Here is a 16,651-nt window from a genome sequence, read left to right as displayed (position 1 = left end):
CAGCAGCAGCAGCAGCAGCAGCAGCAGAGGTTCCCTTCCACTTCTCTGCAGTGAGAACACACTGAGCCCCCGGTCCCAGCAGCAGCTCCACTTACCTGACCACCCCACGTCCTTCTCATTCACGTTCACCGGATGTTTAACTCGGGACAGATCATTCAATCAGACGTTTTCCTCTGTCCGTGACGCACCACGAGACCTCTTTGCCGGGAAAGAGTCTTAAACTCGACAGATTACTAAAGGAAGGCAGATTAATCTGAAAATGTGCTCACGTATTTGCTGGGGTCGATGGTGAGCTCGGCTGATCTTTGCTGCCTCCATGTGGTGATTTGGAGAAGGTGCATGATGAGAAGAAAAACAATATTGTGATTTACAGAACATTTATTGACACAGGAGGCAAAGACATTGTTTGATTTTGTCGGTTTTAGTGTCAAGCGTAGCCGTGGATGATGCTCCTGACAGTGAGATCCTTTTGTTTTTCAGAGACAATGCTGTGATACAGCGTACAGTGTAGTTTCCCTGGTTCCAGCTCGGTGAAAGCAGCCTTGGAGAAGACCACGTGTTTGTCCTGGTTGATCTCCACTCCATACGACAGGCACAGTCTAGCTGTGAGAGCTGCGTCCAAGAACATGAGCCGAGACAGTCGGTCCAGGGGGAAGCGACAGTTGGGGCTGCTGTATCCATGGCTGTAAGTCAGCAGCAAATCTCTGCGACATGACACCAGGTGGCGGTGAAGGGCACAGCTCTGCAGGAAGGTCAAACCCTGGGCCAACCGAAGGAGGCGGACAGGGTTTCGCTCCAGAAAAGCCCGGTTGATGGCGAGAGCGAGTGAGATGGTGGGAGTTCTGCGAAGCTGTGCAGGGAGCTGCATGATGTGCTGCATGGCGCAATTTGAACCTTTGTGACACAAGGAGAAAGGGAAAGAAAGTCAATGTTAACGCTCTTTTTTTAGGCAAAACGCTAAGCTGAGATTGACGAAACAACCAGCCAACTTGACTTCACACAGAGCATCTGCTTTCTGTGTGAAATGCTCATAAAACGTCTAAACATGCACTAAACAGCAGCCATGCAAATTTTTTTTTTTTTAATCAAATGAAAATAAACAACCTAGGTTATAGAGCAGACAGAGAGACTCCAGCTCCTCTTGGTTTGGATGTGGTCCCGTTTCCTTTGCGTAGCAGTCCAGCAGCCAGCTCAGGTTCTCCTGAAGGTGGGTGTCATTGATGCACGGGTCGTACAGCCTCAGGGGCTCACCACACAGACGGTAAGAGGCATAGATGAGGAAACGCACGCTTCGTTCCAAAATGGAAACACAGTCCAACCCACACACCCTCTGGATGATCATGTCCTGCTTCACACTCCGCAGACGATCGAACACAAAGCTATATACCTACAAGACATGAACACGATATGGTTCATTTTTATGCATCCCGGCCATCGGTTTCAACATATCACCCTTTCTGCAAGTCTTTCTGGACATGATTTGACATCCATTAATGGTCACTGAAACTACGTACTAGTCAAACTTAACTGTCCAGGGTCCAAAAGTCAAAGACAAATGTGCTGTAGATGGTTAGTTTGTGCCTTCCAATAGGACTTTGAACAATTCATGCTATTCCTGTGGAGGTTTGACTGGTCAAACGTCAGTGTGTTACGGTAACATAGTCACTAAGCAACAACACCTCAGTCCAAGGATGCAGACGGGGGGAGGCAGCAATCTCATCGATGAGGTAACAGACAGTTTTCAGCAACACAGCAGGTGGACGGAGGTCAGTGGACTTTGTTGAATCTTTCCCCGCTGCTGGTCTGGAATACTCTTTGACAGCACGCTTGGGGTCTCCCCTGGGTCGCCGATCTCTCTCGGTGCCTGCTAACATCTCAAAGCGGTGCAGACAGTTCTGGGACTCTCGCTTCTGCAGCTCCCAAGCAGGGCACATAGTCTGGCAGACTCCCACCGGTACGGTGGCCCTTTCTAGCAGCCTGGTTCTCCCCCTTTCCTCCGCGTTGACCCTGGTTTTGCTTTGGCCTTGGCAGTGCTCTTGGTTCCACAGCCTCCTCTCTCCACCTGCTGAAGCATTTTTCCTGAGAGTGGGAGAGCTGTTAGTTAATACACAAAGAAACATCTCTTAACAAGATGAATCAAGATTCATCACTACTATCTACAGTTTAATACAACAGCTGTCACATATTCTGTTTACCGGATGTTCAATATTCAGATTTCACTGCAGATGTTAAGGAGATTATACTGTTACTGTCATTTACCCTTTCTTCTCAGTTCTCCATAAAATCCAAATGTGTTCTTGCAAACTATATGTTAAATGTTAGTTCAATCCCCAGAACAGAATGCATTCATTAAAATCACTACACTGCAGTATTCTAGAACAACAAGTAGTTACCAAGCTAGTTGTCATTACCAATAAATGTTACCTTGGTAGAAAGGAATGGCGATCGAGTTATCGCGACATACACACACTAAACACCAAAGCTAACACGTAATTAGAAAAAACAAAACAAAACAGTGATTTCAAACCATAAAGCCGTTTATACTCACAAGCGACGAGGCATCTCGTAGTAACTGCAGTGGATGGTTTGCCGTGACGTCACATCCGGAAATAGGCGTGGCGTTTCTTCTTTGTGCCTATTTGCTGTCCGGAACGTGATCTGTTTAGATCATAGTGCGCATGCGCCGTAGAGACAGCGAGTCCATCCTTCAGTATGTAGGATGCAGGATATACTGAGGTATGATATATTATACTATACTGTACTAGTACCTAGTGCGCATGCCACTTTATCCCACGGATACGTGAACCATTTACGGCAGGCGGCCTTTTTTGACAGCTTTATTACAATATTCTTACTAATAATTTTTCATACAGTGCTGAACATCAGCGTCAACAACAAAATGCACGAGTAAGTCAGAGTACAGACTGAAATACATGTAAATTCATATTAAATAAATATGTATATACATAAATGCAGTCATATTAATTGAATCTGTTTACAGAGTATTTGATAGTTTATATTTTTGCATACAATTTTTTTACATACATTTTAACATACAAAAGTGAGGGTTTGTCATTTGAAAATTTTGATTTATGGATTTGAGACTGTCGCAAGCAATATAATTAAATTGGTATTTGATTTTTTGTTGGGATGGGGGTGACTGACCTTAAATGTGGATTTTAAAAAGAATTTATTACACCAATTTGTCCCCCCATGAACATACTGCCTTTCTAAATAAATAGAAAATAATGTGTCAACAAACTGAGTGAAATCAGCAAAATATGAAAAAACAATTAAAACCTTTTAGATAAGCATTCATTTTGAAATTAGAAGTTCTGTTCAACAAAGGTCATATTTCTGATAGAAGATTGGCATAAGATTCGGTACTGACAGACATCCCATTTTCTATACGAATATTCACACGATATGGGAAAAAAACATTGTCATCTTCCAGGACACACACAGGGGACGGATTCGCATATACAGTATGTATATCACTGACGCTATATTCCATGGATTAACCTTGTCAAAAGGGAAGAATCAGATATTCCATAAACGTTTCCAACTCTTGACCAGTGAAAATACAGAGTGGTGTATCACTTTGCAGTATGTTCAAACAAGTAACTTCTAGAGCATTCTAACTGGTTAAACACCTACAATTTAGTATCAAAGTAAAGAGGATAATGAATTTATCGGCATTGCTCACTGGTTTGCCCTCATTTGTCCCCTGTTCCTAGTGGGTTTCCAGGTGACTAATTTAAGGACAACAACGTATTTCATGACATAAGTGGGTAGTGAGTGGCAGTAAATGATAGAACTGTGTTTATCCCCTTCTTAATACAGACTATAATATTAAGACAGTTAAGAGGGTGATATGTGGATGTACAGTAAATTCAGCATTCACCACAATGTAAGCTACATCATCCAAATTATAAACCTAAAATAGCAGGGTGCACATTTGACCTGACTCCATCAAATATTGTTGTTTAATTTATTAAAAGGTTTGTAGAGAAATAAAGAAAAAACAATAAAACACAGAATTGACAGACAAATGTCACAAATATCTCCATATCAAGGAAATTTGGGTTATCACTAGTGCATGTAAACTCTGTCCCACGCTGTGTGGTATTTTTCAGCGTCTGGGGCAGAAAAGCTCCTGGATTCGTGCAGTGCCAAGGCGCTCCTCCTCCGTAGCCTGTTGGACTTGAACTGTGTGGCGACAGACCAAAGATGACAGTTCCAGAAGCTCTGAAAACGCCCTTGAAAAATGAAAAACAAATATTTGAGTGCAACCTGGTCAAACTCTGGTCTGGTTGTTGTGTTGTGTGTCTGATTACTATTAACTTTAAAAAAAAAAAAGTTTAAATACAAGCATTTAAAAAGCAGGAGGAGAAAAGTATGTATAAACTTCAACTGCAGCTCACACACCTGTAAGTACTGCAAACACATTTGTGGATCTTCATAAATTATAAAATATAAATAGTAAATCCATTCAAAGATTTAAACACATCTTTATATATAGATTTATCACACAGACTGATGTATTTCAACTATGTTTCATTTTGATGATTTAATCTTTAACATATAATGAAAACCCCAAATGCAGTATCTCAGAAAATTTGAATATTAGTCAAGACTCATAAAAAAGGATTTTCAAGGCAGAAGTGTTGAACAACTGATAAGTGTGAACATGTATAGCTCTCAACACTGTATAGCTCACTCTGCATGATTTACTGATGTATTGCAGCGTGGCATGGAGGTGTTCGGTCTGTGACCCTGCTGAGGTGTCGAGCAGCTTCCTCTTGACAACACATGTCAGGGGAGTTTGCTCCGACACCATGGTCCTCAAACCTGGTACTGGTACATCTTGGCAGTGTGGATCGGTACTGACTTCACCCAAAATGTGTGTGTAAATATATGTACTATCTTAATGAGACTGATGTTGAAATATTAAGTTGTTTCTGTCTGTTGTTGCTGCCAGAGAAAGATGGGGAATAAGCACTTGAAATCTGTCCATCTGTGATGAATCTATCTATCATAATGATAGGCTTCACTTTGTGAACTGATTTACTGAATAAACTCAACTTTTCAACGTTGAAGGGGTTCTATTGGGCCAACAGACATTTCATTTTGTTCAGTTCTATACAGTATACTGTATATAAACTCAACTCTCTGAAGTGAGGTTTTGTGGACTGAATTCAATCCAGAGACCCACCCTGACAGCTGCTGACTGATGTCCTTTGAAATATTTTTCACGTTCTTGAGGCACTCAAGGTTGTCACTGTTGTCCTTTTGCTCTCCCTCTATGCAGTCCCTCAGCAACTTCTCACTCTCCGTCAGGCAATCTGCAGCTTTGTCTAAGAATGCAAACACACAGGTGGATGATGAGGACATTCATCGTGTCGGCTTGACAAATGTTTATGATTAAGGATGTGACTTTGAAACAAGTCAGTCACCTAGAAACTCCCGTCCGTCGCCACCAATGTAGTAATTTTTCACAGGCAGCTCATGTCGAGTGGCGTCCACAGATGTGGCAAAAGCTGTGTATGCTGCGGTGAACTGGTTCGTGGCTTCTGCTACAGGAGTCAAAGCAGAGATCTGAAAGGAAACGACACAAACATAAAGCACATACATGACATGTTAAATCTTTCACGCATTTATCCGTTTACAGAATAAGACACGTAAAAGAAAATGAGAAGACGCCTTCCTGACCTGCAAGTCCAGTAACTCATTCATCAACTTGCTCTTTTCCTTGAGGAGGTACTGTCTCTTCACCGCCTGGACTTCACTATGGAGCAGCTCTTCCTCCTCCATCTCTTGCAGTAACCTTGCCTCTGCCTCAGCCTTGAGCTTTGAGGTGTTGTTCTCCATCTTAAGTCAAACAGCTTTTAGTCTGAGCATCTTACTGAAACGCCCAGGTCCATCCTACCTGTATGTGATGAACGCACCTTAGCAGTGAGGTAAGCCAGCAGAAATGTTTGCATCTCTATGATCCTCTTCTCGTTCTCTGGGTTCTTGTCAGCTTCCACTGCACTTTCTAAGATTGTTTTTTCTTAGAGAGATGGGTAAGAATTCAGTTTGAGGATAATCTCCAAATTTTGTGGGGTTAAATAAATTTACCTTTGATGGCTGATATATCAAATTCTGGCCGAAAACAATGTCCATGTGAGAAGGTGGACTGCAGCACGCTCTTCCCCAACAGGGACGGTTCGGTTTCATGTGATGTCCTTGCTGTAAGACAGAGAGTACATGTATATAGAAACACTGCTCATAGATCCCACGAATGACACATCAACAGGTAACGTGGTCAATGAAGTGAAAGAAATGAATGAAATGGTTAATGAAAGAAGACAAACAATGAATGTGAATACCACGCTAAGGTAAAGGGTAAAGGTAAAGTATCATCACTCACACATTCCAAGAGCCTGCGGGGCCATCGAGCGTCTCGGGGGCGTTCCCACTTTTGATCTAACACCAATGGGTTTAGGTGAGGAGGGTTTTGGTGACCCAGCCAAAGACTCACTGGTCAGCGAGTTACTCTGTCAGTGGATTCAAAGGTGAAACACACAAAAGATAACATGAACAATTGACACAACTTCTATATGGCAGAGGGACGTGGAATGTAACAAAATGGAAGAGGATAGTAGCAAACGTACGGAAATATATCAAGGAAGCTAGAGCGAAGTTCGCCCATTTTAAGTTAATACATAGTTTCTACTTTAACTCCTATGGGATGGGTCTATTTCCTGATAATCTCTGTTGGAAATGTGGAACAAAGGCAGGGACTTTCCTACATGTGTTATGGGAATGTAGTCAACCATACAACCATTTTGAAAGAAACAGAGCATCTGGAGGTATCAGGCTCTGGAGATAGAGATTCCTATCTTGCCAAGTCTATGTTTAGCGAGAACACAAAAAATGGGAGTGACAAAACATGAGTTTACAGTTATAAAGGTGGGGATGGTCACAGCGGTCTGGAATATGCTCAGATACATCCCTGCCAGACTATGATAAATGGATTGACACTAAGAGCGTTATACGAGCAAATGCTGGCATTAGTTAATAACGAAGACAAGAGAAGGGACCATGGGGCCGTTCCGGGCTGATGAACACGACAGGACATGAGAGGAGATGGTAGAGCTGGGACTTAACATTCACAGGGTCCAACTTGAGTGTGTCAATTACTCTGTGTTGGAAAATATGTACATTAATGTGTGAAATAGAAAGAACAACTTGTTGCGTTTGGGAGAGGCAGGGACAAGATGCCTGAGTGCCTGGTGAAAAACGTCCCGTTACCTTCGACAGTGATGACTTCTCAGCAGACTGCAGGTACCGAGACTTGACACTTGCTAATGGTGAATAAAGACAATTTCAATGATAAAAACATGTCACTGAAACTAGATTTAGACAGATTCTTTTGGCATATGACCGACGTCATGGTCAATAAAAACAGCAGCAGCGAACTTACATTTAGTTCCAACACTTCTCTTCGTAGTTCCACTGTTGTTTGCGTTAGCAGCATTGCTCCCGCTTTTCAAACTGAAAACAAAACCAGACGTTGTAGGACTGAGTACTTACTTCAGTGACTTTCTGGAAATATATGGAGTTTGGTCCACCAATCTGAACTGTGGGGTAATGTAGTTTTTAAATAAAACCATACAGTTACAGTTACATCGTTAACGTTGACGACTAGACTAGACTAGGGTTAGCGTTACTAACATGAGTTACCACAGATGTGCGCAGTGCAAGACCAAAAAGGTAAAAAAAAAAAAAAAAAAAAAAAAAGGTACAAATGAAGGACAAATATACCTTTTTGCATCGGTGGATACATTTTTTAAAGTACTTGGTAATTGTGTTATTCGCCTGGACGCCATGTTTTGAATCGAACCGCCTGCACACCTCCGACAACAAATGCGTCTTCTTCCCCTGCTTTATAGGAGGGTGGCAAACATTTTTTGAGTGCATTACCGCCACCTACTGATCTGGAGTGTGGATAAGGGTCTCGTTCTGACATTTAGTTGTAAAATGATGTAAAATCTCTTAACAACTAGTTTGGTGCTCACAGCAGAACTTTTCTCATGCACTGTTTTAAGCTGAATGAATAAAATGGTCGCCTCTGTTTTATCAGGACAGTTTTCAATCATAGACCCTTTTTAATTGTAAATTACTCTCCTTCCTTTCCATCCAACATTGATGGCTCACAGTAATCCAAGTAATACAAAAATCATCCGAGGAGTCAATAAATATTGACCTCTTCTCCTCATTATCACAACTTCATAACCAAATGTTTTTGAATGATCCAGTCCAGTCTGTGGACCTCTCTGTTGGGGTTTTCTTGCTTCTCATTAAATCAGCATAGCATGGGTCCCAGAGACACAAATTCTAGAAGATGGCAGCACATTACTTAAACACTGAATCTTATTGAAGGCAATTTATCAATGAACCCAGTGTTCATATACACTGTGCATGCATTCAGGACAATCATATGTTAGAAAAAAAGGTAAGACACAAGTGACCAACAGGAACTGCAGTTAATCATACAACCACTAGATGGGTGTAAAGGTCTGTGTTCACGCTTGGAGAAAAATGCTGAAAATTATAGACTGCAAGTGCTGCACCCACAAATCACATCGGATTAAGAATGAACATATTTCTTAAAAATGGGAGACATATGTTACTTAACTTGTATTCATTGACTTTGTTTCAGTGTTTTTTCAGTGTAACTACTTCCTGAAAAATGCAGGACAAATCCATAACTTATTCACAATGTGTCTGTTCTTTTTACTTAAACCGGGAATGCATTCAACTGAAGGGTAACTGCAAAGATAAATGAGTGCAGTTGCAGTACACACCACAATAGTCTCAACCAAACCGGCACTGGCAACTGCATTCAGTTTGTTGCGTTAAAGAGAACAGATTTTTTTTTTTCAAATCTGAGAGACGGTTTTTGGCCAGCCACTTTTACACAGTACATACATACATGTACTCGATCCAAAAACCCTCCAGTGCGTTCCATATACAAGTCGTCTAGCCCCACAAGATTCACATTATTTGACTGGATATGTGTGAGGCTGCATGTTGACACATATCGTCACTTTGCTGCATTTCATTCCTATTTCCTTTCAGTATGGGTACATTAAAGAAAACATGTACCAAGTACAGTCACACCTGGTTGAGAAACTCAAGTGGGTTCATGCTTCTTTACAGAGTACAGTGAGCAGCATTTTTGATGGGTAAATACATGTTTGTCTGTGTCTGTTCACCAGCATGAGCATGAATATGTGTTGTAGTGGAAGCCGTTAAATTAAACCATAAACCATATTGAATCAAAGGAAATCGTGTTGTAGTACATGTTGAATTTTGTTTTCTGAGTAATTATTGTTGATGCATTTGTTCTTCCTCTTATCTGTCTACTTGTCCCTGGGCCGGGGAGGGTGGCGACTACTGATGACTTACGGATGAGTCAGAAAGGCTGACACCAGACTGTTGACTTTCCTCCAGGCTCCTATGTTCCCACCCTGGGGCGTTTAGTTGTTCAGAGGAGTGTGAGGGGTGAAGTGGGTGGGGGTTTGGGGGGGATGTCTCTAATCATGAAAGATGGTCCTTCTCTGCTTCTTTCTCTCACACTACCACATATGACAGAATATTACATGTTCCACTACCACATATTCTATACTATTATTGATCATCTCTACTTGTTTAATGTCCTTATTCAGCAGGAGCAGAACAATGCATCACGTGTGTGATGCATGTCCGTCAGCTGTCGTGTCTCCAACTGCCACAGCACAGTTCAATTATCATCCAGTCAATTATACTCATTTCCTTTGTGGTCTACTTACAGTTGCTATTGTGACCATAACCAATGGTAAAGATTACAGTCTGATGAAGATCTGAACTTTAACTCCAGCTGGTCAAAATATGTTGCACAAATCTCACTAGACAATGAAAACAGGAGGCAAATTGTAGTTTCAAAAGAGTAATATCAGGAAAAATGCTGATTTGATCATTAGTGAATTTCCTGATGTCTTTATGTGACTATAAACTGCTCTTGGCAGATAGAGAAAGGCCTTAAATTGAAGGGAATCATTAAAGGTACAGAACCTAACATGTATGGTAATGGCTTCAGGTAATGGCCACAATATTCACGAACCTGTTTTCTTCTGATGGAAAGGAAATGATGTATATTTATCAATACGTCCACATCCAGTCCACAAGTAAAAAGAAGTAATGTAAAGTAACCTTAACACAATGTAAACGTTCCCGTTGTAAGACAATGGCGTGAAGCGGTGCATGTCTTCAGCCCGTGTGTGAATAAATACTTAGCAAGTTCTCTTACCTGCAGCTTTACTGGACAGCGGTGTGTGCAAGTCTTAAAAAACAAACCAGGTGGCTCATCTAACCTGTTTGAGCTGCTGTTGGAAAACAGGGAAGACAATCGGAAGATAGGTGGGTGTGGAACTGGACAGCAAACACTGGAATCATGTGTCTCAGGTCACTAACACACACCTGAATGAGTTAAAGAGAGAAGTCAGAGCACAGTGTAAGATGTACGAAGGATAAAGTGAAGGAGAGCCAAAGCAACAGAACAAATATTCGAATGCTACAATGTTCGTTACGTAGCCTATCGTGGTTCCAGTGGCAAATTGAAATGCTGAATTGGATTTTTTTTGTTCTTAACATTCTGTCATTTCTTTGAGACTTGATCTATTCTGACCTTTCTGTTTTAATGAAATTTTATGATAAAGGTTGAACATTTGTGTGTGTGTGTGTGTGTGTGTGTTTTGCTTTATCAGTGTGTAAAGGCTGGGTCTCCTCTTCTCTATCTCTCTTTCTCTGTCAGGGTAATGAAGCTGCTGTGAGCCGGCCATCTCTCACCACCAAGCAATGCAAAGACCAGTCGGTGCTCTGAGGTGGACAGTAAGTGTTGTTCATCATTGTGACATTAGCATGATGATGCCTTGTGGATTCAGATCGTTTCACTTAGCAAAATACACCTTTTACTGGCACTTTCACTTCATTTAACTTTGTGTCCAGAATTCAAGTCGCAATCCGTTCTGAGGATGAGGAGAGAGAAGTGCACGTTGACAGACAGCAATGCAAGGAGATGCAGGGTCACTGAATGAAAGTCCTTGTCTCTTCTTGGAGCCCGCCTCTCCTCCCTCTCTCTCCATTCCGAAACTGTGACGTCCACTGGAGACTTGTCTACGTCACTGTGACTTCACTGATACTCTGCTTTGCTCCTTTCTAGGTGGATAAAGATGCTTCTAAAGATTGTCTTCAGCTCTCCCAACATGTAAATGTAGACATGGATCAAGGCACATACACACACACACACACACGCACACACAATCTGGCCACGGAGCCTTTCTTCCCTTTGCGGTTAAGCTGTTACTCATCGCTGCCCAGTCTGCCAGTCTGGTCCACATAGCTGTGGAGGAATGCCTCAAACACACAGAGCCTTATAGAGTCAAATCAGCAGGCGGCATTTGCATCATCAGGTCAAATACCAGAAACTACTGGGGCTGGTTGTCAGAGTGTGTTTGTGTTCATTTGAATACAATGCACTTGTTGAGCGTAAACATATTAAACCAGATTTTTGTGTAACAAAAACCTTCTGGTCATGAGAGAGACGAGAAGATGAGGAGCGAGATGGGAAGAGATGCACCCTTATTGGTGTGGAAAGCCCTCGTTCTACACAGGTGACATGATTCCCCATGTCGGATCTTAGTGGCTCCATAATGGGCGACTAACAAACCAACTCCCACATCTGACTGTTCTTTCCACCATCTCTCATTTCACCGTTTAAGCAGCAGAAGTACGTTCTTTACCTTTACCAGCCTAACTTTATGTTTGTCCCTTGGGTGTATTGGACAAACTGTAGGTTTACATGTAGGATACACAGAAGCTTTATATAAACCATATAAACCAGCTCAGGTTATCAACATATATCATTTGAATGAACTAGACTGAACTAGATTTAGACGTATAGAATATCATTGTTCTGCGCTAGTTTACACTTTTACAGCTCATTCACAGTTTCATCATCAACCCGATTGTTATGCATCAAATATAACATAATATATTCAAAATACTGGCCCCATTCTTTCACTTACAAAACCATCTAGCATCTTTTCTCTGACATTGTGTGTAGCCCATCCATATCCTGGAGCTCATTTTTCTTCAGTTATTTGCAGCTCAAAAACTTCATTGTCCTCGTGTCAGATGTACAGTACATCATCCTTATTAATAACTTCAGCGTGTGCAGAGCCTCAAAGCTTCACCTCAGACTCCTTAGCTGGCCTGGAGTCGTTTTCCACCTCGTGCATGTGACGTTCATTTCCTAATAATGTAATTGCTGTGCTTATCTTACCAGGAAGTGACTTCAGTCCAATGTTCGTTCATGTGGATGAGTGGGACCATCGCTGGTGGAGTGGAGGGGGTTTCCTAAGGTGTCTGAGAGGTGTTTGTCTAGTCGCGTGAACAGTTGGTCTTCCCTCACATCATCAGAGGTCCATGTCTATGTACCTATGTTTGAACTGAGTCACAAATGTTATTTCAGTTATTTAGTCATACATGTCTGTATAGATATCTATTTTATGTAAATGTAGGGAAATGCCGTGACCTGGGTTGTATATTCTTATTACATAATAGCTTTCACTCTTTCATAAACCTTGTGTGTGCATCCTCCTCGCCCACATGTGACTTTTTGCAAATGAGTGACGAGCACCATACCAGCAAGCATGACTGCTAGTGTGTGTGTGTCTGTGTGTGTGTGTGTGTGTGTGTGTGTGTGTGTGTGTGTGTGTGTGTGTGTGTGTGTGTGTGTGTGTGTGTGTGTGTGAACCATGTGCAATGCTTTAGCAGAGCAGTGTAGCGTGTAGTGCAGGAGTGAGCAGAGGCATCCCAGGCGAGCACAGTCCCAGTACCGTGGTAATCCCCCCGTTTTCAGGAGCCCTGGCCCGTACTTGATGAGCTTGTGCAAGAAAAAGGTTGTGCTCTTTCGTGTGTTTCTCTCTCTGTCTCCCTCTCTTTCTCTTTCTGTCTCCCACTCTTTTATTCCCCCTCTTTTTCTCATGCCCCCCCCCCCCCCCCGCCAACACACACACACACACACTACTTCTCCATCCCCTGGAGCCACAAAGTGAATGAATGGATTCCAAGTCCTTCCTCAGCAACTTTGTCTGTACCTCTCATCATCTGCATCATCTGTTTGACCAGACAACTTTAAGGGGGGATGACAAATGCTCTTTGTGGGACTGTTGCGCCTTTCAATCACAAGTGACTTTGTTCATTTTGTGCGTTAAATTATCGGCATTTGGTGGGAATCTGTCTCCATATTAACAAAAGTGTGATCTCGATGTTCAGTGTCCAACGCTAAATTCAAGAACATAAATATTATTCTGCCAGTAACAGTGATTCTTAGACTGCCTGTTCTTGAAATACACGTACGGTTGTTGTGAGTTCACACTGATAAATGTGTGTTTTATACTGAGTCCATCTACCGCTGACACACCTGTTTCTACTGTGCATCAGTCTGGCTGTAACACATTTTGTAAATGATTGTAACACAGTCGTTTCGCCTTGTTCCTGTACAGTAAACTGTTTTAGAATGCGTGTGAAAATGATCGGCGGTGGATAAATTGACCACAAAGGAGGGCGCGTAGAAGTGCAGAGAGGTACAGCGAGGCTGTGGTGGGGTGGTTGGGAGGGGATTAGCAAGAGGCCGCGGGCCCTGAGGCAGAGGACCCGTTTCCTGGCCTGAGCCCCTGTTTGTCCTGCCTGACCTGGCAGCTCTGGGGGCAGATCCTGCCTGGATACTGTCCCGCTCCCACGCCTGTCTGAAGCTGTTAGCCACTGGCTGTGAGTCGCTAGCTGGGCTTAATGTTGTCTGAGCAGAGGCAGAGTTGGGAGGGGTCCAGTAGTGAGTATGTGCGTGTGTGTGTGGGTGCCCCCTGTTTTGTGTTGTGTCACTCTGACCACCATGTCTATCAGCAGACAAGTCATGCTGTTCTGACTTTTGATTTTGGGGTTTACAAGTGCAGCGACTGTATGTCCCTCTTTATCCAAGTATGCAGTTTGAACGAAGAAAAAAAAAAGTGGAAGGTCTCCATTCACCTCTCTTTCAAATCACACTCCCTCGTTTGATCTGTTTTTTAATGACAAATAACACACGGTTCAAAAACGTTTGCGTGAGTCTTGAAATCATCTGATTTTCAGGCACGTGTTACACAGTGTTTTTTCACAGATGTGACGATATAAAGACACAGAGGTTTTATTTCCCATTTATTCTTCCCTTCATAGTTTGCCGTGACAGCAGGAGGTCATCCTGATGTGTATCTTAACTTTAGCAGCCGACTTCAGCCCTCTATTTGCCTACTTAATCAATCCAAAGTCCTGTTGTGTTTAAAGGGTGTTGTGTGCGTACCAATTGTGTGCAGAACTGTGTTTTGACTTCACAATCCATAAGATAACACCTCCCTCTCTCTGGCCAAAGGCCTGTTTGATGAGCCCTCTCCAAAAATGAAAATGAAATGAAGATATATTTACTTTTCTTCCCCAAAAGCTTTGATAGCTCAATTGCTTGTTTTCAGTGTCTTGTTATTATTTTTCAATTGCTGGATTGGCTGTTGGGTTTGGATCAGCACGGAGCAGCTCTGTGGGTGTTGTTTCTGTCCTGGGTATACACACGGCCGTCAGAGGAAGGCCGAGGAGAACCACCAGATACAAAGGCTCATCGGAACATCTCTGAGTGGATTCGTGCCACCTCTCAGTGATTTGGTCTCCAGTGTGGACTTTTAATTTAATTTTATATTGTCAAAGGAACCGACGTTTTTTTTGCATGAAATATGTATCAACCACCAGTTATGACAGCATGAAGCCCAGATTGGATTTTTCTTCACTTTTATCCAGCTGTCTCCGTCGTCGTCATCAGCCAGCCAGTGGCGTCATTCATCCTCTGCCTTATAAAACTGTCAACGCCTCTCCCTCTCTCACCTGGACGGACACGCACCATCCCAACCTCAAGGGGCAGGACAGGGGCTGTTATTACTGGGCAGAGCTTAGGGTCAGTCGGTGGTAAAAAACAGGCTTTCTTCAAGGTGAGGGAGGACCAGCACGTTTTCTTTTATGAATCTGGCAAATTATTCTTACTTCTCTGGCATGTGCAACATGACCGCGGAGACGCAGCACTCGCCCGCAGAGGCCAGTCCTGTTGTCATGTCCCCCAACGTCAGCCTGGACTCCCCGCTGCCTCCGCCGCCTCTCATGCTGCAGGCCCGGTCCAAGGACAACATCATGATCAAGTCCGAGCCGCGGGGAGGCAGCCCAAACACGGAGGAAGGAGCCGCTCTGGGCCACACCGAGGAGCACCTGCCCACCGGGAGCCGCCGCAGGAAGAGGCCGGTGCAGCGGGGGAAACCCCCGTACAGCTACATCGCTCTCATCGCCATGGCCATCGCCAACTCCCCGGAGAGAAAACTCACCCTGGGGGGCATCTACAAGTTCATCATGGAGCGTTTTCCTTTCTACAGAGAGAACTCGAAGAAGTGGCAGAACTCCATCCGCCACAACCTCACGCTCAACGACTGCTTCGTGAAGATCCCTCGGGAGCCCGGTAGACCCGGGAAGGGCAACTACTGGACGTTAGACCCCGCCGCAGAGGACATGTTTGACAACGGCAGCTTCCTGCGGAGGAGGAAAAGGTTCAAGCGCACGGATATGAGCACGTACCCGGGGTACATGCAGAGCTCCAGCGCGTTCACGCCGACCCCGATGGGAAGGCCTTCATACCCGAACACCCTCTACGCCGGGATCGGGTCCGGGTATGGCTCCCAGCTGACAGCCACATCCCCGCATCCGGCCATGCTGCATCACTACCAGACGCCCGCCGGGGTCGGACAAGGTCAGCCGCGCATGTTCAGCATCGACAACATCATCAGCCCGCAGACGCTGGTGCAGGGAGGCCCGGGAGGAGAGCTCAGCTCCCAGGCGCTGGGGCTGGGTGGGGGTGACCTGGGCACCATGACCTCCAGCTGCTCGGTCACCGGCACCGACCCGTCTGCGTGCTTCCACAGCCAGACCGTCAACTCAGCGAACATGCTGAGCAGGAACAGCGGTAACATGTCCGCCGGGTACACATACTCTTCCTCGGCCTCTCCGCCGAACCTGCCCAACATGACCCAGCCCGGTTTCTCCCCGGGGAGCTCTCAGGTGTACTGCTCCGGCAACCGCATCGCTCTGCCGGCGCTGCGCCCCGGCTCGTGCACCGAGCACCCGGAGCAGCTCCTCGGCCTCTCCAGCCCCATGAACAGCTACAACAACTCCTACATGAGACAAGCCAACTTTGCGTCGGGGCTGGAGCGATATATGTGACCGCTTTGAACAGGAAATTGGAAACCTCAAATATGGCCAGTGCACGAGCCCGATTGCACAGACTGGGGGTGTAACAGACGCGGAAGAACTTATTATATCACCATCAAACTACCGATACGTCACCTTAGACAGTAGTTTAAACCAACCTGACCGAGCCTCATGATGAAACATTCCTGTTTGAAAGGTGAAAAGCCATTTGGATCCGTGTGACACATTCCATGACTGTATCCCAGAGGCCTTCTCATGCGTTTACGTCTGATGTTTGTACTGTAAATATTTT

At 44.1% G+C, this 16,651-nt stretch overlaps 3 protein-coding genes across 3 annotated transcripts; 1 reads left to right on the top strand and 2 right to left on the bottom strand.

Moving 5' to 3' along the window:
- Nucleotides 1–427: 427 nt before the first annotated feature.
- Nucleotides 428–5,394, bottom strand: LOC144740346 (SAC3 domain-containing protein 1-like). Its single transcript, XM_078623217.1, has 4 exons — nt 5,216–5,394; nt 1,680–2,079; nt 1,105–1,387; nt 428–894 (listed from the first exon to the last, which is right to left on the bottom strand). Exons 1-4 carry the CDS (start codon nt 5,392–5,394, stop codon nt 428–430), a joined length of 1,329 nt encoding a protein of 442 aa, XP_078479343.1.
- A 54-nt stretch (nt 5,395–5,448) lies between these two features.
- LOC144740343 (HAUS augmin-like complex subunit 8) lies at nt 5,449–6,437 on the bottom strand. The gene is made up of 5 exons (XM_078623215.1): nt 6,413–6,437; nt 6,121–6,231; nt 5,949–6,052; nt 5,713–5,871; nt 5,449–5,598 (listed from the first exon to the last, which is right to left on the bottom strand). The coding sequence occupies exons 1-5, from the start codon at nt 6,435–6,437 to the stop codon at nt 5,449–5,451; spliced, it is 549 nt and encodes a 182-aa protein (XP_078479341.1).
- An 8,689-nt stretch (nt 6,438–15,126) lies between these two features.
- On the top strand, nt 15,127–16,371 carry LOC144740344 (forkhead box protein E4-like). Its single transcript, XM_078623216.1, has one exon. The coding sequence runs from the start codon at nt 15,127–15,129 to the stop codon at nt 16,369–16,371; it is 1,245 nt and encodes a 414-aa protein (XP_078479342.1).
- The last annotated feature ends 280 nt before the right edge of the window (nt 16,372–16,651 follow it).

The sequence above is a fragment of the Lampetra planeri genome, unplaced genomic scaffold (genome assembly GCF_965212315.1).
Source record: "Lampetra planeri unplaced genomic scaffold, kcLamPlan1.2.h2 scaffold_2073, whole genome shotgun sequence".
NCBI classification, from domain to species: domain Eukaryota; kingdom Metazoa; phylum Chordata; class Hyperoartia; order Petromyzontiformes; family Petromyzontidae; genus Lampetra; species Lampetra planeri.
This window is presented reverse-complemented; position numbering and strand designations above follow the sequence as displayed.